This window comes from Orbicella faveolata, unplaced genomic scaffold (genome assembly GCF_042242905.1).
Source record: "Orbicella faveolata isolate gen_17 unplaced genomic scaffold, um_ofav_v1 contig_2, whole genome shotgun sequence".
Lineage (NCBI taxonomy): Eukaryota > Metazoa > Cnidaria > Anthozoa > Scleractinia > Merulinidae > Orbicella > Orbicella faveolata.
Genome location: NW_028301547.1, coordinates 22,733,270 through 22,760,995, shown reverse-complemented (window position 1 = coordinate 22,760,995; position 27,726 = coordinate 22,733,270). Strand labels below are relative to the sequence as shown.

General features: G+C 38.0%; 2 protein-coding genes across 2 annotated transcripts; one reads left to right on the top strand and one right to left on the bottom strand.

Annotated features, from left to right (window-relative positions):
• The first annotated feature begins 338 nt into the window (after window positions 1-338).
• On the top strand, window positions 339-4,622 carry LOC149112481 (adenosine receptor A2a-like). The gene has a single exon (XM_089290372.1). The coding sequence runs from the start codon at window positions 2,230-2,232 to the stop codon at window positions 3,148-3,150; it is 921 nt and encodes a 306-aa protein (XP_089146498.1). The 5' UTR covers window positions 339-2,229; the 3' UTR covers window positions 3,151-4,622.
• On the bottom strand, window positions 4,497-26,812 carry LOC110054908 (putative pyridoxal-dependent decarboxylase domain-containing protein 2). Its single transcript, XM_089290370.1, has 28 exons — window positions 26,690-26,812; window positions 26,363-26,415; window positions 26,090-26,143; window positions 23,319-23,387; window positions 20,796-20,945; window positions 20,390-20,445; window positions 20,051-20,120; window positions 19,380-19,443; window positions 19,066-19,096; window positions 18,790-18,827; window positions 18,046-18,124; window positions 17,436-17,520; window positions 17,052-17,100; window positions 16,353-16,424; window positions 15,583-15,612; window positions 14,483-14,564; window positions 14,040-14,083; window positions 13,681-13,734; window positions 13,119-13,242; window positions 12,349-12,437; window positions 11,792-11,897; window positions 10,998-11,056; window positions 10,337-10,449; window positions 8,982-9,153; window positions 8,085-8,162; window positions 7,651-7,743; window positions 6,930-7,032; window positions 4,497-6,645 (listed from the first exon to the last, which is right to left on the bottom strand). The coding sequence occupies exons 1-28, from the start codon at window positions 26,792-26,794 to the stop codon at window positions 6,503-6,505; spliced, it is 2,265 nt and encodes a 754-aa protein (XP_089146496.1). The 5' UTR covers window positions 26,795-26,812; the 3' UTR covers window positions 4,497-6,502.
• Window positions 26,813-27,726: the final 914 nt, after the last annotated feature.

The window sequence follows — 27,726 nt, the reverse complement described above, 5'->3', positions numbered from 1 at the left end:
GGCTTGTTTCCGATTACAGAGTAGACATGATTGAAGCAAACAGGCTACCCTCAGGGCATCATCACTTTTAATATCAATGATGTCCTGAACAAGAACAAAAACAAGCCAAATGAACCCGTAGCAACAGTCCCCCAAAAAGATGTTATTATTTTATTACCTTATATAGTTCTCCATAGCAATCATATTACTAAGCGTCTAAAATCTTGTGTTAATCGTTTCTACTCTACTGTTAATGTCAAAGTTATTTTTCAAAACACCCGGCGCATCAAATCATTCTTCCCATACAAGTACCGTCCCAACTGATCACAATTATCCAAAGTTATTTATAGAGCTAGTTGCTGGGACTGCAATTATTTTTACATTGGGAAAACGAAGCGAAGACTTCACGACCGGAAAACGGAACATTTCAAGGCCCTTTCAAAACATGATCACTCTTCTGCTATTGCTGATCACGTTAAAACAACTGGTCACAAAATCAAATGGGACTATTTTGACATTTTGGCGCCGGCAAGACTGACCACCATTGTAAGGTTAAAGAGACCTTGTTTATTCAGGAGTTGCAGCCAGCATTGAATGCCAATGTCAGCAGTGAAACGCTTTTACCTTATTAGGAAAGCTTTTCCATTGTGTCACTTTACAGACAGTTTCCGTTTGTAAACTTCTTAAATTTCTACTGCATATGTTTTCTGTCTAGGTTCCAGACCCCATTGATACAGTATAAATAGCTTTCCAAAAATTTTTTAACGTTTATACTTTTCAAAATGTATATCGACTAGCATACGAAACGTTAAGTTCATAAAATGCAGGTTTTTAAAATGTTTATCACCGCTGTTTGTTTTATATTTTTACACAAAACATAACAAGTAAAAACAATTTTATACAAGAAAAATTTCCACTTCGGTTAAGTTTTAATCCTGTAATAACCTTAAACGCCTTTAGAACAACCTGGCCCTGATTACAACAAGTTAACCTGGCTTGAGCCTGCGATCCAATCGAAAAATATCATTTGGCTATCGGTCGACTTAAAAAAAAATGTGATCTCGATGGGGTCATCTCGATGAGCTCTAAACTTGAGCCCGCGATATGGTTACGCTTATTCATCTCCCTCAAGAAGGAAATGAATACGCTGTAAACCAAGGCTACATGTCTCGGTCAATCACTCTGCTGCCGTCGTGCGTACGCGCCCACGAGCAATACCGTCAGCCATGATAACTATGAGAAAATCAATTCATGGGTTTCCTTTTCTTTCCTATATGAGTATGGTGCTCCGCTATTACTAATTAGCAATTATTTGACGAGGTTCAGCAAAATATCGTGATTTGTCAGTGACGAAACACGATATTCTGCTATATTTAGCCGAGTTCAATAATTGTTTTATCATTCAATCAAAGTCTTTTTATATTTCAATCACTCTCTGACAGCTTAGGGAAGCGATTTGTTATTTTTCACGCGAGAGAGTGGTTACAATTACGCATGAGCAGAATATTATTTGCAGCAAAACACATTTAGACGGTTCTACGCATGAGCAGACCATTATTTGTAGGCAGTTATTCGCAGGTCATGTTGTGGACTCTTGGCCAATGAAAAGGAAGGAAAAATGCATCGAACGATAATTCAAATGATTTCATTCCCAGTGAACCCTACTAGTAACCAGTGGTAACAGAGGCTCTGCGACCGACTGATTGAGGTTTATCAGCAAAATTTTAGCAAGAGCGCTTTTGTGTTTTCATCGTAAAGCGCACAGCGTAACCATAAATAGTTTGTGGGCTCATCATTATCAAGCGTTTCTCTTCATGAGTAGTGCCTCACTTGGTCAAAGCGTCTCTGTAAAGTAACACTATCAAGCACATTTGTGGAGGGAAACGCACAGCTGCAGTTTACAGCGATACAATCGATTTACGTACTAAACTGGTGAGAGATTTATGAAACACAAACACATCATCCTATTTCTGTCTGCATTCTTAAGAATATTTGACAATGTTACCGACATCACTGACGTCAACCTGTTGTCTCTTTTGTTATCGGCAATAAGAATTAAACCGAGACTTAGCAGTCAACTTAATTTGGCCGCGGTGGACTAGAGGGCAATTAAAAGCTAGGGAATTGAAAAGGACTAATTGTACACAAAGTGTGTACAGCTGGTTCGCGGCGTTAAGACAGGATACTATATCTGGCTCCTGAAAAAACTTGTGTATACAATACAGCCCTTACGAAACTCAAGTCGATATCATGAACAAATCATCTTGTGAGTTACTGCTGCACTACTATCCCAAAGTCACCGATTTTGAAGAGCTTCGTTCGACTTACATCGCTAATTGTGTCCTCAACAACTTTCTGTCCTATACCGTCATCATGTTGAACATTGTGACAATCCACGCGATAAGAAAAACTTCGTCGTTGCCAAACACTTTGAAGACACTGCTCCTGAATCTTGCTGTCTCTGACATCGCTGTTGGTTTACTTGTTCAGCCATTTTACACCTCCCTTCTGGTTAAGTGGTTACAGAAAAATCATCCTAGCTGCAACACATATATGGTTTTCGTAATTACCACTTCATCGTTTTACCAAGCTTCGTTCTTTGGTGTTGTGGCCCTCAGTTTAGACAGGTTCTTGGCAATTCATCTTCATCTCAGATATCAGGAACTTGTGACTCACAAGCGTGTTGTTGCTGTGGTGGTCTCAATATGGCTTCTTAGTGTATTTCTTCCGTTGATGATGGTCTGGGCTCCGCTCTCGGTCGATATTTTTCTACTTATTAAGTTTACTCTAGGAGTTATTGGCCTCCTTCTTACAACAGTAATTTATATCAGAATTTATTTCGCTGTGCGACGCCTCAAGAATCATTTTCAGGCCCTGCAAGTACAACAAGTAGCAGAGAATAGCGAAATTGCAAATTTTGCACGCCTTGTTAAATCTGCAGTCGGCATATTCTACGTTTATATTACAGTATTGGTTTGTTATGCACCTCACTTTATCAGTTTGGTGTCCCTTAAAATCAATGGCCCGACTATCGCTTTGCATAGGTTTTTTCTTTTGTCACTGGTTCTTGTATTCCTTAATTCATCTTTAAATCCAGTAATTTACTGTTGGAAGATGAGACACATTCGACAAACTCTGTTCAACATATTGCGAAACGTGTCTTGTCTCTGAACTCTCACGTCAATTGCAACAAAACTGTCAAATTATGAATTTGATCCGGGATACAAAATTCATTTAGATTCTTAGCCGATTCATGGTAGCTTTCCTGTTCAAAATAATAAACCAATGACAAAGATCTGAAATAAATTAAATCATAGAGACGTAGACTTAAACAGTTTTTTTTTGGTTGTGTAAATACAAAATTTCATTTCTGCTCGCCGTGTCCAGGACGAATTGCTTTTTTTAGTTACATTAAACGAAAGGGGAAGTTGAAAGGCGATATCCTTAGGTATTTACACGGGCTGCAATTATTATTAAATGTGCTTTGTTCGTGACAGTATATAGCTCTACCCGAATCACGTTCACGCCACATGACAAAGTTAATAAAAAGAAACAGATGGGTTATTGACCATGCATGAAGTCAATGCGGCTTGATATTGGTCGAATTTCCTTTTCTGCGTGTTTATTGACCAAGCTGTAGACGAAAAATATTTACATAAGTTTTCCTACTAATGTAACTTCTCTTTGAAATTCAAAATTCGCTGGTTTTCAAACGAACGACTGGTCGACCTAAAAAGTTGTAAACATGTCATAAGCTTAACGAGGAGAAAAACTTGGGTGGCTTTTTAGCCTCGATGACGTCATGCGAGGACGATCTACGCCAACCTCGTTCCCAGGGTCCTATATCTACCTTTCCCGAGGAAACTCGATAGGACCCTGGAAACAAGGTAGACATTATACATAGGTAGTATTCAATAGGCCACTTTCGATATATTAAAATTTAGCTTGATAGTGAGGCCTAAAGGACACAGACAAAAGAAATGAACAAACATGGTCATTTCACTTCCTTTGTTTGTGTCCTCCAAGCCTCGCTGTCGTGCTGAATTTTAATGTATCGAAAGTGGTCTGTTACTAAAGGCCTGGCCTGGGTTGTTTGAAAAGCGGACAACGCTATCCACCCAATAAATCACTATCCGGCTGATACCGTGGTTTGTTTAAATTTTTTAACACTTATCCAGTTGATAGCGATTTGTCCAGTAGATAGCGTTATCCACCTTTCCAACAATCCGGGCCTGGGGGCCGTTTCTCGAAAGTTCCGAACACTTTTCGTGCCCGCAAAGCCATTTTTAGGTAGTCGGTATCTAAAAACAGAGAAGTACATACGCCTGAAACTTCTTGTGTGAAAAGAACCTCTGTTCATGTTAAGAATATGTGAATAAAACAGCTTTGTAATCATAAAGTTTGAGAATTTGCTACGGCTTTCCGGCTACGAAAACCTTTCGGGACCTTCGAGAAACGGGCCTCAGCTAGGGCAGTATTTCAGGCAAATAAAAGAAACAAACATTTACATTCACCCGTTTACGATTGTTTTATGGCTTTATTCTTAACCAATAACCAGTTATAATATATAGTAACACTGAAATCTTTACAAGTCTTCTAAAACAATAAAGCATGAATCAAAAAACCCTTACTACAAAAGAAAAGCTTTCTTTATGCGGCTACAACTACCTACAGTAGTACCAAACAAAGGCTTACAATAACTAAAACTGCGCATCTTAAAAAATTAGAATTTATCCCTCCGTTAACTGTGATGTTCACAAACAGTGCAGGAATGCGGAGTTTGGAAAACGGGAAATCCCTTATTTTTATGCAGAACTAAGATTTGGACGTTTTGAGCTCCAAGGCGTCTGGAACTGAATCTTCCCCAGAGGTTTCATGCTTTTAAACGTCTCCTCGCTATTTTCTGTATGTGGACGAGGTTCAAAGCCTAATATTACGAGTTCCTTTGAAAAGACTCTTTAGGAACTCACTTCAAGATTTACCTTGATGGTCTCTTTGTAACCTGTATATAATTAGAATCTCTGAGTGAAATCTGACCAGAAATTAAAAATGTGATCAGAATCCCCACTTAGGCCCCATCCACACTACCCAGGAGGAATTTGAAAACGGAGGCCTCACTCTGAAAACACATCAAATGTTCTCCGTCTACGCTACGCCGGAGGAAATTAAAAAACGCAACAATCACCGGTCATTTTGGATTTGTGTTTGAGGAAAACTCGGTCAGGGAAATCACACGATTATCACGACTCCGTCGCTTACGAAAAACTTCGTTTTCAAAATGTTTTCCGTCCACACGAAAACGAAAAACCTTCGGTTTGAAGAACGTTTGGTGGATGGTTGGTCTAACCGTAGAAATTAAGCTGCGTTTTCAGATTTCTCTGGCGTAGTGTGGATGCTGCACTTACTTGCTGAATGTTCTGGAAACAAGACAAGATTTCACCTGCCTTTTTAAATACACAATGAAAATGACAAACAATGTCTGTACTCAAGTTAACCTTTGTGCTCTGAGCTGTTTTCATTTCATTGATGTGTTAAGAAAGAAAAACCATATCAACACAATACCCTCCGATAACACAGCAATTACATCAACTCTGGTATTTGATGTACTCGCAATGAACTCTAAAATGTCCCTTTTAACTCGTGATTGCGATAGCACGTTAGGAGTTGAAGTGGATGATCAGATTAGACCGACGCATCAGGTTCTCTGAAGAGTTAGCCAGAGAGAGATGTCTTCCGATGGTGCATGTTAATATAAATACTAAACACGTCCACTTTTAATACAATACAACATTTACCCGGGGTTGCAGAAGTCCCTAATTATTGCATAATATCAAATGGTGCAAATCGATTTAAGAACAAAACTCAAAACAGTAAACCCAACACTATCAATGGCTACATAATTGAAAAATTATGGGAACATTTTTGCCATCTGTAATAATAGCAATTAAATATTGACTGTTAGGATTTCTCATTTGCTACTGAGACGCATAACCTCTTCCAAGCGCCACCTGATAGTAATATTGGTATCTAAATCCTAAATATTTTGATGATAAAATGAAAATATACCATACCCCACTTTTTTGTTTGACTTAAAGGCTTAGCCAATACTTCTGGAAACTTGAAACCATGGCCACGGGACACATTCTCCATTAAAAAAGAGATGCTCACTTGGCCCAAATACTCAATGACAACGAACGATACTAAACTCCAATTTCGAGAGTTTCTTTTACATCTTTTTTGAAGGTTTTTGCTGCCATTTAAATACTTGAAATTAATTTAATTTATTCGTAGATTGGTCTTGGATCTTTGGCTAACAAATTCCTTTCCTTGGCAACACGGACGTGGTCTACAGTGCTTGTCTAATGCTTTTCTTACCAGTAATAATTGTAAACTGTAAATACTACATAACATGTAATTTGACCACTATTTGGTTTGGGCATTCTACTGACTTTGCAATAAATTCTAATGACTTTGTAATGTATATGGTACAAGGATGAAGCTGTGGTTGTGTCGGGGAGTTCATTTAATCTGCCGTTGAAGGACTTTCCTTCGTTGGGCTGACTTTTGGAGATGACTTTGTTGGGGTCACAGGTTTTGCTTCTTCATCTTCTTCATCTTGCACTTGCATGTGATACTTGTAGATTTTTTCTGTACTGTGTAGATTACCTGTTCAAATGAAGTATGTTTGTTTGTTAACACAACTGTCAGTTTGGATGAATGTTCCACTTTGTGGCTAAATATTGTTAAAACAATGTGTTCTTTGGGGTAGCGTGCGAACGCAGACGTATTTTCGGCTTTCGCTTGTCTCCACCGAAGACAAACGAAAGCCGGAAGTACGTCGGCGTTCGCAGGCTATCTGTGAGACACTCCACTGAGAATTTACAGGCTGTACAATTTATTCTATGCTGATCTTGGCGGACCAGGAACACAATCGAGTAAGACAGACTTACCAGATGTTAGATTGAACGTTCTTCCAATTGTCTTAGGTTCCTCAGGAAGAGGTGACAACCAGTTCACAAAAGAACCGACGAGTGGGACTTGTCGTAACAGACCCTTATGAAGACAAACACAATCTTACTCATGAGCAATGATCAAATTTACACAACAAACCTACGTGTTCAAAAGGTACAAAACTGGCTTTGAGGGCTTAAAACACTAGTCTTTTCTCGGATAATCACTTTACATTTCCACCGCAGCATGAGAGTGATACAACCAGTGACGTCACAAGGCTGTTTTGGCCGAGCCAAGATGGCCGCCAATTTAGGGCTCAACCAGCCAACTTCGAACGGCTGAAAAAGCAGTTTTCGCATACCGTTCGCGAAAAAAAGTTTACAGTGTTTTCAAGTAAGGTTCTTAAATAAGATGTTCAAATAGTAACACTCTTTCGAATCGTTAAAGAAGTCATTAAGATGCTAACCATAATGATTTTACAACGTTAAGACTGTGAATTCCTTAAGTTCAAATGGCAACCGTTAAATGTTGACTTTCATAATAACAGCAACACTAACAGGATGACACATCACACCCTAAACTGAAAAAAAATTAATACAAATTTCAGACATCATGATGTCCTTTGCCCATAACAGGCAATCTCCGCTCAAGGAACAAACTTGAACAGGACACATCATTTAACGTAATTCGTATATTAATATGACACCAAACTCCGTTTACCTCCTCCAAGAGTTTTTCCTCGGCATCTTTAACCATGTCCTGTTGAGCTGCTTCAATACCCTTCTGTATTGCATCTGCCATCTGCTCCAAATACTAAACAGTCGTATATGACATAAATGTTATTAGAAAACCGAAATAAACACAGTTATATAAATCGAAAGAAACGTTTTCGTGCACTAAAACACTGAAATTCAATGTGAAGAACGAGGTATATAAAAAAGCAATGTAGATGGCACATGCACTAGCTTATTTAGTTCGCAGGATCTTAAGACTTCATCAATTTCTGCTTTCGAATATCCGTTCGCAGTGGCACCCAGGCTCATTTTCAACCCAGGTAATTCAAGTCTCTTCCTGACTGTACATACCACATGAACTCTTACTGTTAAACCTATAACCACAATAAACTACGTTTCAAAAGTCACACAATGATATACCTTGCTCGAGCTTTCAAGCTCAGTGGCTGCTTGACAAACAAAATCTACCACTGCATCAACCGACGATGTGGAAGCCACCTAGGGAAAAATAGCAGGAATAACTCAGGGCTAAATAACTATTTTACCATCCGACCGGACCTAATTCAGACACTACGTAATTTATGATACCACTTTAGTCTGATTGCGCTCAATTTGTTTGAATGTCGTGAAGACATCTTGCAGAATGTTCTGAATTGCGTACTATTGAGGGGTTGATGTGAGTGGGGTTGGATGACACCAGCTTATCCCGCCCTACACACACTAGCTTGCAGAATTGTCATCTGGGCCAGGTTGTTCAAAGCCCGATTAAGCTAACCCAAGATTAGCGATAAATTTGATTTCAATTTTGTAACTTTTCGCTGAGGTTTTCTGTTTATATTGTTTGTTCTTCGGTTTTGAGTTTGAATAATCTCAAACTACACAAAACAGAAGTAGTGAAAAACATTTTGATACAAGAAAAATTAACTCTTCGGTTAACTTTTAATCCTGGGTTAGCGTTAACCAGCTTTTGAATAACTTGGCCCTGTAGGCTTGAATCACAGCATCAGCGCGGTTGTACGGTTTTTTTAAGTTTTCTTTACCCAGTGCTCTGATCATTTTACACTAATGCATCAACATGATTTTCAAATGATTACAGCGAGATTACTCAAACCGTTAACAGTTAACCTTCTTTTTTGCATTTTTTTAGTGACTATAGAACGAAGGCTCTTCATATTAGTAAGAGTATTTAGCCCTTTTACACGGAAAACTGCCAGTCTTGTACAATATACGAGAAGCCTTCATTCTAATCACCAAAAAATGTACACAAAATGTGTTCATGATTCGCGTACCATCCACATTAATCCGTCTAGTGCCTACCTGTTCAATTATAATACAAGTCAGTCCATCCTGTGTTCGTCCCTTACTGAAAACATCTGGCATTCCTTCTGTTATCTTTGCCAACACTTCTTTGTTCCAGTCATTAAGTTCAACCTTCTTAGCCTCTCTAAGCTTGTCAAGTTCTTTGTTGGTCCAGTATCGCGGAACACACCTATTCAAATTTAAAGGAGCTACGTCACGGTTTGCGCATCTTAAAAACGTTTAGCCTAAATTTTTCATGTTCGTCGTTTGTAATCCGTGTCAATCTTCTCCATCCTAACCCATCCTTGTTTTTTTATGGTTTATTATTATCTCTTCAGTGCTTTTCTATCTTAGTAAACTATTATTTTCATGTTTCCTTCCATTTAAAGGTAATTTTTTAGGTCGCCAAAATAACTCAAAATAGTGACTGAGTTCCTGTAATAAGGCCTTGGGTTCTGAGTTGGTTACCTAAAGCAATTCTCTATTTTCCAATTGCCCATAATGCACTCTGTTTGCCCCCCAAGTTTTGCATAAACTATTGTTGCGAAAGGCTCTTGGGAATATGCAGATCTCCCAAGAGTATTTCACAACTTACAATAGTTTATGCAAAATATGGGGGGCAAACAGAGTGAATTATGGACAATTGGAAAATAGAGAATTGTTGAGCTTGGAGTACCCCCCAGCTGAGGACAAATTTGATTGACAGCAGATGAATGAAAATCAAATTCTCCTTGGAAACAATGTGGTTTAGAAAAATATATGGAAACAGTACGTAGACATATAATTTTGACTCAAGAGACTAAAACCAAGCAAGCTTGTTCTACCAATAAACTAACGTTTGAAACACAAAATACATGAAAAAAAGAGCCGTGACACAAGTTTCCCGAGTTCTCCAAACAAGAATGCAGTCTATGAGCTTCTGTACTCTGAGGGGAAGCTCTACCACTGAGTCACACAAGCCCAGATGGAAATAAGCCATGTAGCTGTTGTACATTGTGCACTCTTGTTTGAGAACACCGAGTCCTTTCGTGGGTACCCAATATCTAATATCTACCTAATATCTTTCGCCACAGACTACTAGGTGGTTTGCAACCATTCCCGAGAGACTCAAATGACAAAAGACCCTGGCAGCCATGTTGGATGACATGAACAATATAGCTCATTATAATTCTTTTGTTGATGGTTATCCAACATGGTGGCTATTGACGCCCTTCTCAGTGTAGCCTGCTACGCGGACGCTCTTGATGCTCGTCACGCAATCTTCCTTGTTCGTGGAGAAGGAAGATTGCATGACGAGCCTAAAGAACGTCTGCGTTAAGAGGCTATTCTCAGTGTGTTTCAGCCAAAGATTAAACATCTAAAGATGTACTTACAGTAGAGCTCCAATGGTTGATGTGTCCTGGGTTTCTACAACCACAACATGTTCCTTGCCTTCCGTTGCTAACCTAAATTCCTCTTGAAACAGAAGGATGCCATCTAGTCTGGCCTATAGCAAAAACTTGTAGTTACTTAAATACAACCGAACGTAGGAAATTAGGTAGTAACTTCTATAAAAGACTTAATCATTTCTGATCCCTAGTTTCTTTAAAAGTAACATTTGTCATTTTGACTGAGTCATATTTCTTGATTTTATTAGCAAAAATCAGTCAATCTATCAATCAAACAGTCTTCATTTCTTGGTTTACATTTTTCAGTTGGACTGGCCTGCGGATAGCTAGTGCTAGTCTAGGCGGGCCAGTCATTCAAGATTTAGTTATAAATGTTTTTTTTATTAATAAATACAAAAACAAAGTTCGGAAAAAGTGAAAGTTAGCAAAAAGTGAAATTCAATGACACTGAGAATGGTTGCATCACAAATGTTTGGAAACCTTCAAACTACACAATGTCTTCCTCTACTTAGAAAATATTGGAACTGCAATAAAGCATCTGATTGGTTGATTTGAGATATTGGTCCTCTGAGCTGTTCTGTCGTGTAATAAGTAGATTATTAACCTGTCAGTCATGTATGTTGCTGTTAGTATTACAAGTTCTTACCACTTCCTCTTTAAGACAAATTACAAAATCTTCTACATTTTCATTTGTGGTTCCGCAGACTGGAAAGAAGGAAAAAACCTGTTATACAGAGACAAACCTACAAAGTTTGTCCAAATTAAAATATTTTCTCAAGTTCGTCCAACACCAAATTTACAATAACAATAATTCTTACACCTTAAAGTGCCTATGAAATCATTTTTTAAACAGTAATAGAGACAATTGGGTGCCGAAACTTAAAAAAATAGAGGCAAAATTAATTTTAAAAGCGTAAATTAGAAATCTCAGGGTCTCAAACATCCCAAATTTGCCATATGTAAAGGGGAAACATTTTCAGGAAACTAGATACGAGTTTGTTTCCTTTCGATGTCACAAAGTTTACCGAAGACCACACAACAGAGGAGCAGGCATAATGAGGCATTTCAACCTTCAAAAAAATATTTCCCTCCTTGTTTGAAAGCGCCGGTTTTTTTCCAAACATTACTATCTATTGAAAGACTGGCCTGAGTAGCGCAACCCCTGTGATGTCATCAAATCAAAATGGCTGCACCAGCAAATGTCTCATGCCTTTGCGAAAAAGTGAGGGTAGAATGGACAAATTTACAAACGAAACATTATCATTAATACCGCAGAACAATCTTAGGTACCTTTTTCCTTTGGTTTTACAACCACTTGAACTCTATGAACTGAGGTGGTCAAGTGTAAATCACAAGGTTCTCACCTTTGTGCTCTCGCACAAATTTATGTGTTGGAGCTATGATCAATGTCAGTGGTAAGACAACAAACATACTACTTACCTCTGGATGAAAGAACTGGGTTAAATCGTATACAGCATCCCTCCTTGGGTAAATCCACTACACCAATTTTAACAGAAGGCATATGTTGTGCTAAGTGTTTGGCAAGCTGTGGTTTTAAAAACATACCAAGGAATAACTAAGAACAATTGGGAGAGATTTAAATCTAATTTCTTCTTACAAAAAAAGCAACTGGGAGAAGTGAAATTGCGTGCATACAACTTCATGCTGATACTTTCAGGGTAGACTTTAGAGAAGCTAAGGTACATGTATCAAGTCTGCAGAATTGTGAGCAACATTTTGAGCTCCAGAGGACAACAGAAAAAGAGTTAAACTTTGCCCTAAGTACAATCAAGATGGCTGAGGACATTAGAAAGAGACAGAATTTTAGCTCATACAATCTAGAAAGAGCAGCCCAACAAGGTAAAAAAAAGCAAGGCGGGAGAAAGCAACCCAACTGGGCAAGGCTGAATGAATCTTGATCCATTCTACAGAGCACCGACTAAGAGCAAATAAAAGCACTGGCAGTGATAGTGATGGCAGTGGTTCGTCCACCTTACCTCTTGGTTAATTGCATCCCTTACAGAAGGAGAAACACAGCCTGGTTCAGGAGACGATGAGCGCGATGAAGATGACAGCTCTGTATCATCTGTACAAAATGACAAAAATCACTTCAAAGTTTCACAACAACTGAACATACTTTGTAAATTGCAGTAGTACATAGTTCCCAAGTCTTGCCTTAGTTAAAACAGGCTCTTCATTACACTGTTAGACTAAACTTGCACTTTACTTTAAGCAAGAGAAAACTATCAAAGGTTCAGTTCAGACACCGAGCTTCTGCCATGCCTAACCAAAATTCAGAAATTAAGTTCGACAAAAGAACGGCAGAATTTCGGCGATTAAAAATTTCAAACTTTTGAATTGAGTTACATGTAAGCAAGCAATTAAGTTCAACAAGCTCTGCTGTGCTACTCAGTTGGTAGAGCGCCAGTCTGCTGTGCGGGAAGTCGAGGGTTCAAGCCTCAGACCAGGCCAACACTCAGGGTCTTAAAATAACTGAGGAGAATGTGCTGCCTTTCTAATTACATCTGCAAATGGTTAGACGTTCAAGTCTTCTCGGATAAGGACTATAAACAGTGGGCCCAGTATCCTGCATCTTCAGTGTTACATGTTTAGCAGGATACATTAAAGAACCCACACACTTATCAAAAGAGTAAGGCACATAGTTCCCGGTGTGGTCTGGCCTTGTCTTAGGGGTTGATACTTTTGCAATTATAGGCCATAAAATGGGATAAATAGTCACTACAACCTTTCAATAATATAACCTTACCTTGCTCGTCATCTTGATCTGAACCTTCCTCCTGTTCTGTATCAAGGATGGCAGATCCATTCACAGACACAGGGGCTGCTTTGTATTTGAACACCACCATGGGGGACATACAGTGTGGCTGGGCCTGTAAATGTTTCTAAGTCAAAAACGAGCTCCAGCGCTTAAAGCTAAAATTAAGGGTGTTTGTAACAAGTTGTATTGTTGCTTTGGTAACCTGTTATATAAAAAGGATGCCTGCAACTTGTTTACCAATGATTGGGCATTTGTGTGATACCATTATAAATTGTAGCATCGCTTGTTAAACATTCATCTGGTAGTGTTCATCCTTCATAGTATAGCCGTGAGAAAAGTGTTGGAAACTGTTGCCAGCCTCCTGAAGTCTTCACAACTTACACATATAGTTGATAATCATTCTTGTGATGTTGCTCAGGCTGGTGGTTCCAACTTATATAAACCGGATGAAACCCTAGTGTACTGCACGAGACAGAGCTAAGTTTTGAGTGTATGGATGAAACCATTTAATGATACAGAAGTCTCAGAAACAGATGTACAGGATACTTACTATTCTCTTCACAGCAGCTTGCATTCCATCCAAGCTTACACACAACTGTTGAGACTAGAGGATGAGACAAAAACACATGAAAAAATGTCATGCTCATTTGGACATAGCTGTCTGCTTCTATAAATGGCTAGCCATTTTAGGAAAAGGAATCAAAATATCTTCCCAGACCTGTGCTGCTCCCCTAACTGATAGTCCCCAGGCCTCTGCATATTCTGGAATGGCAAAGTCTGTACTACAATCAACTCAACCTAATGATGTTTGGCCCTTGCAACTATTAAGGTAGGCCAGAATAACTATTTCAAAGAGAGAAGCTTGTTGCATTAAGCCTTGATCCAGAGAATATATAAAGTCATACTTACCAGCTGAGCTGCATGTAAAATCATTTCTCGCATTTTATCTAGACCTGCATTCAGAAGGATATAAAAGATAGTGTAAGCAGATGTTTGTAACAAACCCTGTGAGAGACTTCCATTAGGGTTGAGAAGTAGTTGGTTAACTCCACAGAAACTGAGATAAGCGTCAGCAGTATGATACAATCTAGCATGACAGAGACTTTATGTCTGATGTGCTGAGATAGCCTTTTCAGCATGCTCAGACAAGACATTGCTTTGATGTTGGTAGCTTCAGCAAATGTACATATTAATAATATAAAGATTGTGGTTGTGGGTATAATATTCCTGGCCATGCTCTTACATGAACTGCCTAAGGCCAGGCTGGAAACCACTGTCCCAGCAACACAAACAGTTTTTTTAGTGCATTGCAGGTCTTAAGAACTATTTCATTAACACAGTAAAGTACTCACCAATAGTCTGAATACTAATCCAAAGAGGAAGTACTGACAGCCTATCAGGTTCATGGTTTTGACTGAGTCCTGATGCCTCTGCCTGAAAAACAAAGCAACAAATACCTGTAACTTACTTAGTCCCTAAAATATCAATTCTCCTTATTCATAGCCATACATTTATTTAAATGTTCATTCTAAGAATATGGAAGTCCATGAAGACCTTATCCCCTAGCCCACACAATATTATTTCTCCAATACTCTTTTCACCGTTCTGGTCGATGGTTGGTATTGTGTTGTTCCAAATATATCCATATTCTATTCCCCCCTGGATGGGATGCTAGTCCATTGCAGTGTTATCCCCCAGTTCACAGTACTCCTTTATACTTGGTGAAGAGAGACACTGTGAGAGTAAAGTGTCTTGCCCAAGACCACAACACAATGTCCCCAGCAAGGGCTCGAGCCTGGACAGCTTGCTCCTGAGGTGAATGCCTTGACCATAAGGCCACTGTGCCTCTGCATGGCCCCTACCTAGAGTCATCTTAAACATTTGGCTTTTAAAACCCCCTCCCTCTGAGAATTTCCGATGACTTTCCTTGGGGTGGGTATGGTTATTTCCTGGAGTTATCCATTGTCAAAGTCTAAGATCTAGAGTCACCTTGGGTCTATTATACATGCACATACTTAGATGAATCTGATCCATACATGTGAGGTACCTGGATACCAGATGAGGAAAGTTCATTGCATTGGGAATAGGTTCTTGGGAAAGCATTATGTACTGGAGTGGCAGACAGACAAGAACAACGAATAGAAAAATGGTACATATGGAGGAGTCGAGACAAGGTACATGGTTTGGCACTGTATATTTTTTTTGGACAAGAGCAGACAGTCTTTACAAGGTAAAAATACAAAAGCAGGCCTGAGAATGTTAAAGGGCTACACAAAGATGCTGAACTGTGAGTGCCCGCCAGGGAAGATGGTCAGTAATGTTAGAGAGACAGTTGTAAACATTGAGATTGATTACAAAGTTGGACCATTCATCTAATGGTTATATACAAGGTAGTTACATGCATCTTATCTTACAGTTTGTAGCAAATTAAATAATGAAATAAAGTACTTACCAAAACTAAATCTTTAGCTCTGTAGAATGTCTAGGTTTTCAAATTAAGGGAAATTGTCAATTTTAGCATCTGGCCATTTTAATTTTTATAAACCCCTGTTTAAAATTACAGAGCAGACAAATGATGCCCTTGTATGAAATGACAAGACCTTGATCAATTTTGTTCCAATTTGATGTGATGTCTGCAGGGGTTTTGAACACTAGGTTTTTGGCAGAAAAGGCAATTGGTTTTCACAGCAAGGCAAGACGTCTTGAACTGGACACCTTTAGAGGAAACAATTTCTTTGAGATGGTCAATTTAGGCAGGTAAGTTTGCCATTGCCTGGCCTTTTATGAAACCCGTGTATGGATTGATCAAATAGCTAAGTTCTAAAATAAAATCATATATTAAATAAAATAAAGTACTGTCTTCTCAAAATACATTTTCTAGTGTACACTGGATTTCTTGTATATAACCGATGTAAGATTCTCTTTGAGAGTCAGTGGCCAGTTGGAAACTCCTACTGGCTACTTCAAGCTACTTCATCTGATTTTTCCATCTGACATGTATTTCCTTCAAAATTGAGAACAGTGGACTTTAAATTGAACAAAACTGCATCGGCCACTGCCTTTGCAATTTCTGCTTGGAGATGATGCAACAAAGGGATGTACAGCCTCCTTTGTTGGCCTCACAACAGAGCTATAGTTCAATTATTTAGCATTATACATGTAGCATTTGACTGATGAAAACTTTAATAACAGGAATGCTGGGTAACTATAACCAAAGGATACACAGTAGGGTGCACTGGGCAAGGCAAACCACTTGCTGATATTCAGGCTCATACTGTCACAGGCAGGAGCACTCTGAAGGAGATCAAGATTATGTTTGAAAACTAAATTATATAAATCTGTAGTAATAAATGGCTATGATATAACGTTATCTGGTAATAATTAGAGGCCAGTAATAACTGTTGACAAAAACTGTCATCTATACTGAATTCTTGTTATTTATAACACAGTGAAGACAAGAGGTCAGTCAAAGTGTGTGAGGTTCATCATTTTGTGCATCCTTGTGTGGTATACAGTTTGATGTAAAGTTGTTATTGATAGTAATTAGTATTATATCATTATTCTTGTGATGGTATTTGGTCATTAAAGTGCATCAGAATTTCAGGTCTTATCTGAAATCAAACTGCCATTAAGGCATTCATTACTCGTGATTCAGAGTAACACTTGATCAGTTTGGAATGTAACCTTATTTACAACTATAATGACGACTGATCCTGGTGAGAGTGTCATGATGTCTTTTAAATAAGTGTGGGTAACATTGATGTTCACATCACTAAAAGAACAACACGGCATTTGCCCAACTCAGTGACACCCAGGCCTAAGGGGCACACTACAGAAAACATTATTTTTAAAAATTTATTTTGTTCCTCACCGAGAGTGAAAACCTGACCGTTATGATTAGATAGTAAATTCCTTACTTACCTTTAAAGAAGCTGGAATTGTTTCAAGACATAGAGTCGCAAGAGTGTCCCTAAAAAGATGCACAACATTGCTGTCAGTTTATTATGAACAGTAAGACAACTAAATACATCACAAATTCTGGTTAAGCACAGGTTTTTAACTCAAACTTAAGACACTGCATATGTCACAATATACATGTGTCACAATAATTGTCTAAGAAATGTACCTGATTATTAACACCACATTTTTATCAAGGGAAACATTATTTTTCTTTCAAAGATGCTACAGAGTATGTTTTCAGTGAAGAGAAAAAATGACCTTCATCAGTTAGTAATGTGGTGAAGGCTTCTAATGGTAAAACATTAAAGCCCTGACAATTTATTGCTTTAAAAGTCAAGTTGTTACCCTTCCAAATGAAGCCAGAGGCCATTCTGTGTGCAAAGCTCCCTTAATCGACTAAGGTTATCAGTATGTCCAGCTACTGGGGTTCCTGTGAAAATTACAAGAAAATGGGTACATCTTCAATGTCTTAACCACTGTGATTAAGGAGCTCAGAAAAGATAGACTGTTATAACTGAGTCACAGAGCCTATAACTAATTGACTTATTACAAATCTGTAAGGCAGTTGGAAAAACCCTTGCAAAATAAGAAATCAACACAAAAGAGGAAAACAGTATTGTAACCCACTTTATCAGTGAAATTGCTTGCCTCTGATGGTTTTGACTTGACAAGAGACATGTGGTAAATTAATATGTCAGCTGGCAGACACAGCAAGTGCCTTTTTTCTGGACAATTGTCACACTGAGTGAAAACGCAATGCCAAGAAAAGGGCTGTTACACAAATGTTTTTACATAATTACATACTGTAACTTAACAAACTGATCTAACACATACGAAAAATACTGTCTAGATAATGTCTAATGTCACTGTTTTTACAACAAAGTTTATGAGACCATTATGAAACAGCTTTAATAGATGCATGCAAGTCAAGAGAAAGGCAGAGAGTCAGACATACCAGCATATGCAATGAGAAGGAGCGGTGTCTTGCCACAGGATACATCATCATTGAAAAGCCTCTCAAATGCAGCAATGTCCTGTCAATGGGGATTTTGAAAGTTGATGAGCAACATTCCTCACAATACATTGACACCAAAAAACAACACCTTGTTCCCGCGATTAATTCATAATTCAAATAACTAGTTTTGTTGAAAAATGTGGCTAAATGTAATTCAGGCTAAGTTAGATGCGAAACAAGATTGCTGGCCAGCAGTCTCCCTCAGAGTGAGTTCGGGGTGGCCGGGGGATTTGTGCAGGGGCTCCTGCATTTTACAGCTCAGCTTCAGATGTCAAATCATTCCGTGTGTTTTTCGCTGCTGAACAGTGCTCATTGAGCTTTTCTCCCAACGCACCCATTCCCTTTGGATTGAGGGTAAGTATGTGGTAAGTATCCTGTGTTTCCACTGTTTCTTCAGTGTGATGGTGCCTGGTGGTTGCCGCTCACAGGGTTGTCATGGATACCCTATGCGCTCAGTTCAGTTTGCTCTCGGGCTCCATCCTTTCACGCACCATTCCCCAAGCTCATTGTTTGTTAATGAGTTTAACCTAGTACCATAGTTGCAAGCAAGTGTCTGTGGAAATTATAAATTATCTTGGATCTTCAAATAAAAAAAGCATTAATGCACAGCAGGAGGAACCTTGAGAAGTCCTACATTGGTTTAGTTAGATTACTGGCATTGAAGAACATATTCATCTGACTCACCATTGTATGTGTTGAACCAAAAACTGTGTTGCATGGCACTAGAGAATACAAACAAATTAATGTAATGAACTGGGAACAATTTTGTGTATTCATGAGCAGTTATTCACTGTAAATGTCAGTAATAATTTCTACCAATTATTGTAATGTCACTAGTCAACATACAAAGTTCCTATCAGACAATATATTACTAGTTTTTGTGTTCGCTAGTGATATGCAGCCACTGCAAGTTTATATATTTCCACATTGCTAACAATGTAAAGAACGTATCTGCCCTACCTTTACAAACACTGGATTGCGGCAAACCAAGCTAGTAGAAAAGCAAATAAAATAATGATTATTTAGTACACTTACTTATTAGTGATGTTTAGAACTGAGTGGAGAACTGTTTTAAAGTAAGCTTGAAGAAACTATTTCTGAAAACTAGCTGGTCCTTACATGTAGATCAAGTCCATCTAAGTGTAATTACCACCACAAAAAACTCACAGCTATTTTAGAGAACACATGTAAAAAAAGATGTAATATTGCTGTCATTGTTTAGTATAAGACAGAATATATTAAACAACTGATTATATATCTGCTCATGTTTCTACCTGAGTACACAAATAATGTCCTAGTGCATTGCATGCAGAGGAGCTCACATAGACAACAGGAGGTCTGCAAATAAAGATTTAAAGCAATAAAATGAATAGGAAATTCTTGCACAATGATTGGTCATCTGTTAGTCTGCCCACACACATTAAATTTTTTGCTCCAAGTTATTTTTTTGGGCGTGAAGGTAATGCGAGCATGCAAGAGCAAGTGCAGAGTGTGAGAGTGGCCACGAAGCAGAAGCAAAAAAATTAAATGTCTGTCACCTCCCCTGTCATCGCCTCGTCATTATTTTTTTTTCTATCAGTTTGATATGGCCCCTTATATTTTGACAGGAAATTAATTTGCAGGAAAGAAGTCATGAACCTGTCAGGAAAGACATGAACCAGAACAAACCTGCTGTGCAATCTTACATTTACTGTTTGCAGAACAAAGCATGAAATATTCAAGTAGAGTTTGGAAAACATTTTCATGTTTAAATAACATGTCTACAGGTATAGATGCTTGAAATTAAAAGACTCCTCCATGGCAGCGAGTTTGTTTCCACATCGATTCATGTGAAGATCAACGGTGTGACATTATAGTCACATTCTGCAAATTGGGTGGTAAGCAAAGTTATATGAAGTGACAACAATTGCTTCATTAATTCAAAAATATTAAGGTTTTTTTTCACCTGGTATAGAGCGCTGTAAATCCTTCTGTTCCAAATTTGGGGTACTTTACTCTTAAGGCCAACCTGCAAACTAAAATTAATTTCTTCATTATCATCTTCAAGTATAAACTGTATTCAGTACTGTAGGTTCGCTTTTTGTCACTCGCGCTCGAGACCTCATGGCTAAATCTGCATCTCACTTTGCTTAAGAGATGACTAAGCGAAGGTCAACTTGTAGCAAGTCTCACTACAGAGTGTTAGTGAACAAACTTAGCAAAGTCCAAGTCGATTCTGTGGGCATTTCTCGGCCATATGTTCAGGTACATGTAAAGCAGGGGACAGAGATGCTATCAGTCTTACCTCGAACCAAACCATCCCACTGATGTTCATGGAAGCAGGACAAAGCATTTTCATACCTACAAATCAAAATACAACAATTGCGATTTTAATTTCTTTGAATTTCTGCAAGAAAGTCCTACTGGCTTCTGTCTATTCTGGGCCTAAATTGAACATACATGTACCTTTCAACTAACTGCCGTAAAATACAATAAAAAAAAAAAACAAATACTGAGCCTGTGGTCTTTGGTAGTTAAACATTGAATGTATTTTATATCTACTTGTAAAAGAACTTTGCAGATCACACGATCGCATACTGAGGGATGGTCCATAGAAAAGAGTAACTAAAAGTGTCAAAAACTTCATATGAGAACAAAAGAATTCACTTTCCTACCAAATACATGGATTGACTACCAAGTATTTCTCTTACCCAAAGAGCTTGGATAACCAATGTGAGCAGTCAGACTTTATACATGCTGATAATTTTTTGATGTATGATTCATCCAACAGAGATAAGTATAACGACAAGGTCTTAGCAATGATGCTGGTATGAGTGTAATGATCTGGATTACAAGTGAACCTACAAACAAGAAACAATTAAATATCACTAATAACTAGATACATGTAGAGTAAGGTTTCCACACTGTTTTGAAGTACACTGGACATTATTCTGGCTTTATTATTAAAGAGGGAAGGTTACTTTTATTGTTTTTTATAATATAGATAGGAACCTGTGCGCGCTCTGATTGGTCAAAACCCCATGTTTTATCAGAGTATAAAACATAGAAAAAGCGTGTTTTATTGTTTTTCACCACATTACCTCTATATCATAAAGCAAATGAAGAAGCCTTAAGCTGTGTTTTAGACTGTGAAAAACACTCCGAACATTAAAATGAGAACACTCGAGAAATGTAGAAAACATTTACCTGTGGCTTGTGTTTTCTGCATGTCCCTCCTGTTCTCAAATGCTCGTCGTGTTTTATCACGGTGTAATACACGGCTTAGGTTTCTTTATTTGTTAAAGAAAGAATTAGAAGAATAGCCCAGTAGAGTAGCCAGCCAGGATCATGAGGCAAATGTGTAGTTCCAGAAAATATCCATACCCCCCCCCCCCCCCACAGAGGGTCACGGAAATTCCGAGGGGTAGGGGGCTCTGAAAGAGGTAAATTTCCGAAGGCGAGGGGGGCTACCCAAGGAGTTTTCTTTCCAGTGGGTCTGAAATGCAATTGAATGAACACTACCGTACTTTCCCAATTGATTCAGGTAACCAAACCAACAGAAATGTTCCATCCGTTGAGAAATAAATGTTAGATTCTTTGTCATATATTTTCCATTTTTCCTCCGACGTCATACGACCGACAGCAATCCCGAGTATCATGTTTGTTGGACGTCAAGTTGACCAAAATGCCGACGAAGAGGTGCAGCAATACATGAACAATGAAGTTGATATTTTATACTTTGAAGATTGTGCTGTATTTAGTTAAAATGCAGCTCAGATGCTTTTTCCAGCATTAATCATGCCGTCAATTAAATGCGATTCGTACTTTGTTTATTTTGTTTGATACTCGTACAAAATTATTCCTCGTTTCGGACTTGCCGTAACTAGGTTATCACATACTTTTCATCGTTATCCGTGTAGTTAATAATTTGCTTTAAGTGAGCAAAATCGATTCAAGGCCATTTGTCTTGAACTATATGTAAATGTGGACAGCGAGGAGCATTTGAGCAGTAGCCAAGATTTCATCCGGTCATTTATAGACTGACTGAACAATTCATGTTTCACATGTGAAATGTATGACAATTCAAAAAAACTAAGGCACAAAATGAATTTACTATCATTTACAAACTACAAAGACAAAGCATATGACTTAATTTATGTATTCCTTTGGTGAAAGAAAAAATAAAGCGACATTTGGGAAACAGCTGTTTTGAAAAAAATGTTGCCTGACAACTTTACTGAGTGTGTAAAGTAATTTGATATGTTGTTTTGACCATGCATAAATTAAAACTTCAACTGAGTTATTTGAAAGAGCTTTATGTACGTTCCGAGATTCTTATATGAAAACTTCCTTTAATGAAGGAAAAGTCAGCTGCTATGCCATTTGGGAGTGAAGCGCTTCTAAGTCAGTTCTTTATTACTTTAAACACTGGTTCAAACATTTTAACATGACATGAAGGAACGTGCTGCATCTGCAGTCTACTGTGAAAAAGTACGTCTTTGTCTACAATGTAACTATACACAGCTGCAGTTAAATTTTATTATTAATGAGTTAAGTCTTGGTTTTTATGGACACCAAATTTCTGAGGGGTAGGGGGGGGGGCAAGTAGAAAAATCATGGAAATTCCAGGAGGTGGGGGGAGTACTGTGAAGCCCCCCTGGAACGGTAAATCCTGGGGGGATGGGGGTCAACCTGGAAATAAACTCTCCGTGGGGGGTATGGATATTTTCTGGAACCACACAATGGTGATTTTTTTTCCCAGCAGCATGTACTTATATCTCTTATTTTGCACTGTCCTACATGTTTTGCTTCAAAATTTAATGACAAATCCTCCAATCAGTTGAGTTTAGTAAGTCAAGTTCTGTTGAAAATTACAAGCAATCTGAACATGTATGGATAAATAAACAATAGGCCCCATTTGGTGCGAAAATATGCTAGGATATTTCTCTGCAGCCATTACCCCTTCTGAGAAGCAAACAGTAACTGTTTTCCGAAAGCATACATGTAGCTTGAGGAAAACTGTGACCTTTGAGAAACAGATAATGTCCAAGCCAAGGAGAAATATCCAGACATGTGTTTGCACCAAATGGAGGCTATTGTATTTATTATCCCTCAAATATTTTTTGCAACACACAAAGTTTTGAAAATTGAGGAATATCACTTAGATATGACGCATTTAGACCAATCGCAAGCAAGCAAAAATATTTGATGGATTATAAGATATGAACACTTACTGTGTTTGTGGCATTTCATGATTCACTAAACTGGAGATCTGGGACAGTACACTGCTTAGTTCTGTATTCCTGTATTTTAACAATAGACACAAAAAAGAAAAAAATTAAATAGTTGAAATCAATGGCACCCTTTTTGCTGCATGCGTATTACTGAATGAAGGGATACTTCAATGCAACACTATCTAATTGACAACTGATGCTTAATTATGAACATTGTTAACCATTCACCCAATGAAGATGCCTGAATCCAAAGTAATCAAACAACTTTGAACTTAACATATTAATTCAATAATCAATAAGTTTGCAATTATATACACACTATGGTTTATAATTATGATTGACATTTTGCCTCAGGCAGACATGATTCGTCACCTGTACCAGCAGTGGATAAGAAAAGTAATTCAATTGGCACTGCCATTCTTTACTGTCTTATTCAGTTTGATGTAACAATAATCAGTACATGTAATTATTATTAATATCGCAAGGTAGTCTTGAGGTAAATTTGAGCATTCTGATTGGCTGTTTCTTGGTCAGGATTTTGCCATATGGACCATTTCCATGGAAACACTCATAAGCCCTCTTTTTTGTGTGTTTTTGAGGGTGAGCAAATTAAAAACAAGCATGGCCTGAGTACCATATGTATATATACAGCACTAACCTACTTACTAATCTAGCTTATTCGAGTCACACTGGGGAATACTGGCCCTCCATTGTTTTTGCGTGTTGAAGTGCAGCAAGTTCTGTACTACCACGACCTTAGGCCAATTTCCCTGTACGGCCCTCTCACTTGGTTAATAAGAGGTTATTAAATTCAGCCCCCAAGACCAAAAGCTTAGATACCAATATAGATCCCCAATAAACATCTCCCTTCCAGCTACATTTGCACCAAAGGGAAATTAGCCCCTAGGGTGCTAAAATGAATCATTCAGCAGATAGTAATGTTATGTTCATTCAGTGTTCTCCACCATTTGTGGAAGAACAGCCTGGTTAAATCAAGTTTAGGTCACAAATGCAGTTGACTTACAAAAAAAAACAGGCTGATGTAGAAATTAATTAATCTCTGATGTAGATATCAAGAAATTAAAGTACTGAAAGTGTTACAGCTTCACACAACTTTTGACTAGGCCAAAAGTTTGACACTGGATGGTGGAGCTTTTATTACTAGAGTGGATGTCATTATATAAAGCCAGGTGGCTTGCCCAGCCAGGGGTACACTGGATCAAACTGGAATAATTATTATTTGAAGAACATACTTTACAAAGAATCCTGTTCCTATGCAACCAGTTAATGTTAAAATTAAATGTATTAAGACTACAAGTACACCTACATGTATATTTCATGAAATAAATTACATAGTCACTCTTCTGTGTTTTAACTAGGAATATAATTTGAGGTTAAACTTTAAACTCATTTGAAGTAAAGTTGAAATCATCATTCTTGCATGTGAAAAGCCCAGCTTGAAAAACAAATACAGCTTGCAAAACAAATAAACTGTTAACTGTAAATTACAAGTAATGCCAAACCAAATTTGCACTTTAGCACAGGATAAGATGTCATGAAGTACGAAAAAAGCATACAGCTGCCATCACGGAAGTATACAGAGTACCTCTACAATCATTTGGCTCAATTTGTGACTGTAAGCTGTACCATTTGATATCCAAGTAGCTATTTTCCTGCCCTCAGGCAGGCTTTCAGTTAGACAGTGGTGATGTTGAACCCAGCAGTAGTTGTGCATACAATGTTTTTATAATGTCCAATGTTTTTTAAGGGGGTTGGAAGTCCCCTAAATACTTCTACATTTTTGATTACATGATAAAAGTTTAAATGATATTTTACCAGCCAATTGTCACATATTGTTGACTTATGTCCCACCGGGAATGAAAAGAATGAAGTACGTGTAAGTTACTCTTGCATTTTAGATGCAAATCTCAGTCTCATGCTGACATAATCTCTTGCTATCTCACACATACAGGCCAATAACTCGCACCGAATGACTCACATAATTATAGGATTTTGTTATCTTTAAGATAACCAATTTGAGAGGAAAATGTAAAATTGCATGAATATTCCATGTAAATCATGCACAGGTGTTGGAAATTAACCAAGTTTAAGGGAAATGACCTGGAAATGGGGTTGTTCATTGGTTACATCCAAACATCAGAAACATGTGAGTGTTTAGAAGATCTGTGGAAGTCTTAAGACATCTTTTGAAATCATCAGGACATTTTCTGAAGTTATATAAATTCCAAGATCTGTACATCTCATGTACATGTATTCCAAAACAGGTATGGACTAATAGACTAATGCACTAGACCCATTAATCAAGAAGAAATTTGGAATGATGGATTCCTGATTCTTATTTCAGGAAGTGGGAGTGGCATTGCCTAGTGGTTAAGGTGCTGGATTTGTAATACAGAAGTCCAAGTTCAAATCCTCCTCCCTTCTTCTCGACAGATTTGTGTCTGGGCACAAATTCAACACCTCTAAATTTTGCAAAGAGTCAACTGGCCAGCTTCCAAACAGTTGCCATTTTTAACAAGTTCTCAGTTGTATTTACAATATTTGATTCTCAATTATAGTGCCCCCAAATAGCACAGCAGTGCAAAATAGCATTGACTCTTTTAAAGTGATTAGCTTTTTTTTTTGGACACACACACACATGTGTGTGTGTGCAGGCTAGATCAAAAATAGTAAGATTCATGTTCAAATAGTTTCAAATATGAATTAAAGTTTATAAACAAAAAAATATGTACATCAAATAAAATACATACGACTGTGGTTCCACAGCATCTTCTGGAACATTTGTCTCTTTGTGGTCTTTGTCTCTGTTTAAAAACATGTCAAAAATATACCATTTATTTTAAGCTTAATTAAGCTTACAGAGTTTAAGCACACTCAAATTGCAACTTTTGAATTACCAAATCTTTCTTGTATTTGGTGGCGGTCAAACACTTGCAAACACAACTTTATGTGTCTAAACATCTATTTAATTGGATCAGCTTTATGGTGAGAGTAGAATTTTACGCATAAAGTCGCAAACTTACCGACTCAAATCAAACAGATACTTCACACACTTCAAAACATCTTTGAATATTTCCTGAAATATAATCAGAAGAAAAAAACACATTTGTACATGTAGTAACTGAACAACAAAAAAACTGCGTGACGTTGAGGATAAAAACACCAGAACCTGTTGTAACCTTTCCTGTAACATAATAAACAATGTTCAAAACAGCTGATTCAAAACAACATTCGTAATTTAACATGTAAACTTACAAGAAGGGAAAGTCTATTGACAGGATGTAAGAAGAGCGAAAAATCTAAAACGCACACGGAAAATATAAATTACAAATAAAAAACTGTTAGCTTACCAGGTATTCTTTCTGTTCAACCGCACCATCGTCCGATAAACCTTTCATATCAGCTGTAAGAGGTTGTTTCTTCTCGCTCGCTGCCGGTGAGCTGTCGTCCGCCATTTTGATTTTCGTAATGAGAGCCACGCAGTCACTCGCAACGTCACTACTCCTACCCAGGCCTTCATCTCACAAGACACAACTGGCGCCAAATACGAAGGGAAGGAAGATATCACTCTGAGATCAGTGTTATGTTACCTGTTACCTAGCTTCTTTGTGCCTCGTGGCACATAAGGCCTCCACAGGATCCCTCCAATTTTCTCTGTTGGCTGTAGCAGCTCTTGCCTCATCCCATGTAAGCCATCCTGCGCTGTTCCTCTCTCTCTCTCAACTGTTCTTCGCCAGGTGGTCTTAGGCCTTCCTCTCTTCCTTTTTCCTTCAGGTGTCCATGATAGGGCTATGTTGGTATGGCTGTTTCTGTTTTGTCGTAGGACATACCCTATCATCTTCCATCTTCTCCTCTTAACCTCTTCACTAAGGAGATCAGTGTTATGCCCGGTTTTAATTTCAAACCAAGCATGTTGTGCTCTAGCGGATCTCCGTTTTCTCATTCGAAATTATTTACGTAACCCTTCAGTGAGGGAAGAAGTTCCTGTTAAGGGTTTTCCTGTCAATACTTGTAGTCTTCTCTTTCCACAAATAGGCCTATCCCGACTGTGCTCGTAAAATGCTGGAAAGTTGCTCACTGCGATGCCAAAAAGGTGCGAAAAAATTGCCAAAAATCCAAAAACTTGCCTCTAAATTTCAAAACTTGCCTTCTAAATCTCTTGATATTTTTATATAAACGTTAATTTAAAGCTTCATTTTTCGTTCTTCTCAATAATTGCTAACATCAGTCAGGAAAAATAGCTGGAAACCTAGCTTTAAAGAGTTGCTGGCAGATATGGGCGAAATTTAAGGACACTAACGGAGCAAAACCCATGGTTTAGTTGACGTCTTGCCTAACGTCAAGTGACAGTTTAAGTGTTGAAACTTCAAAACTGAGGTTGATAAAC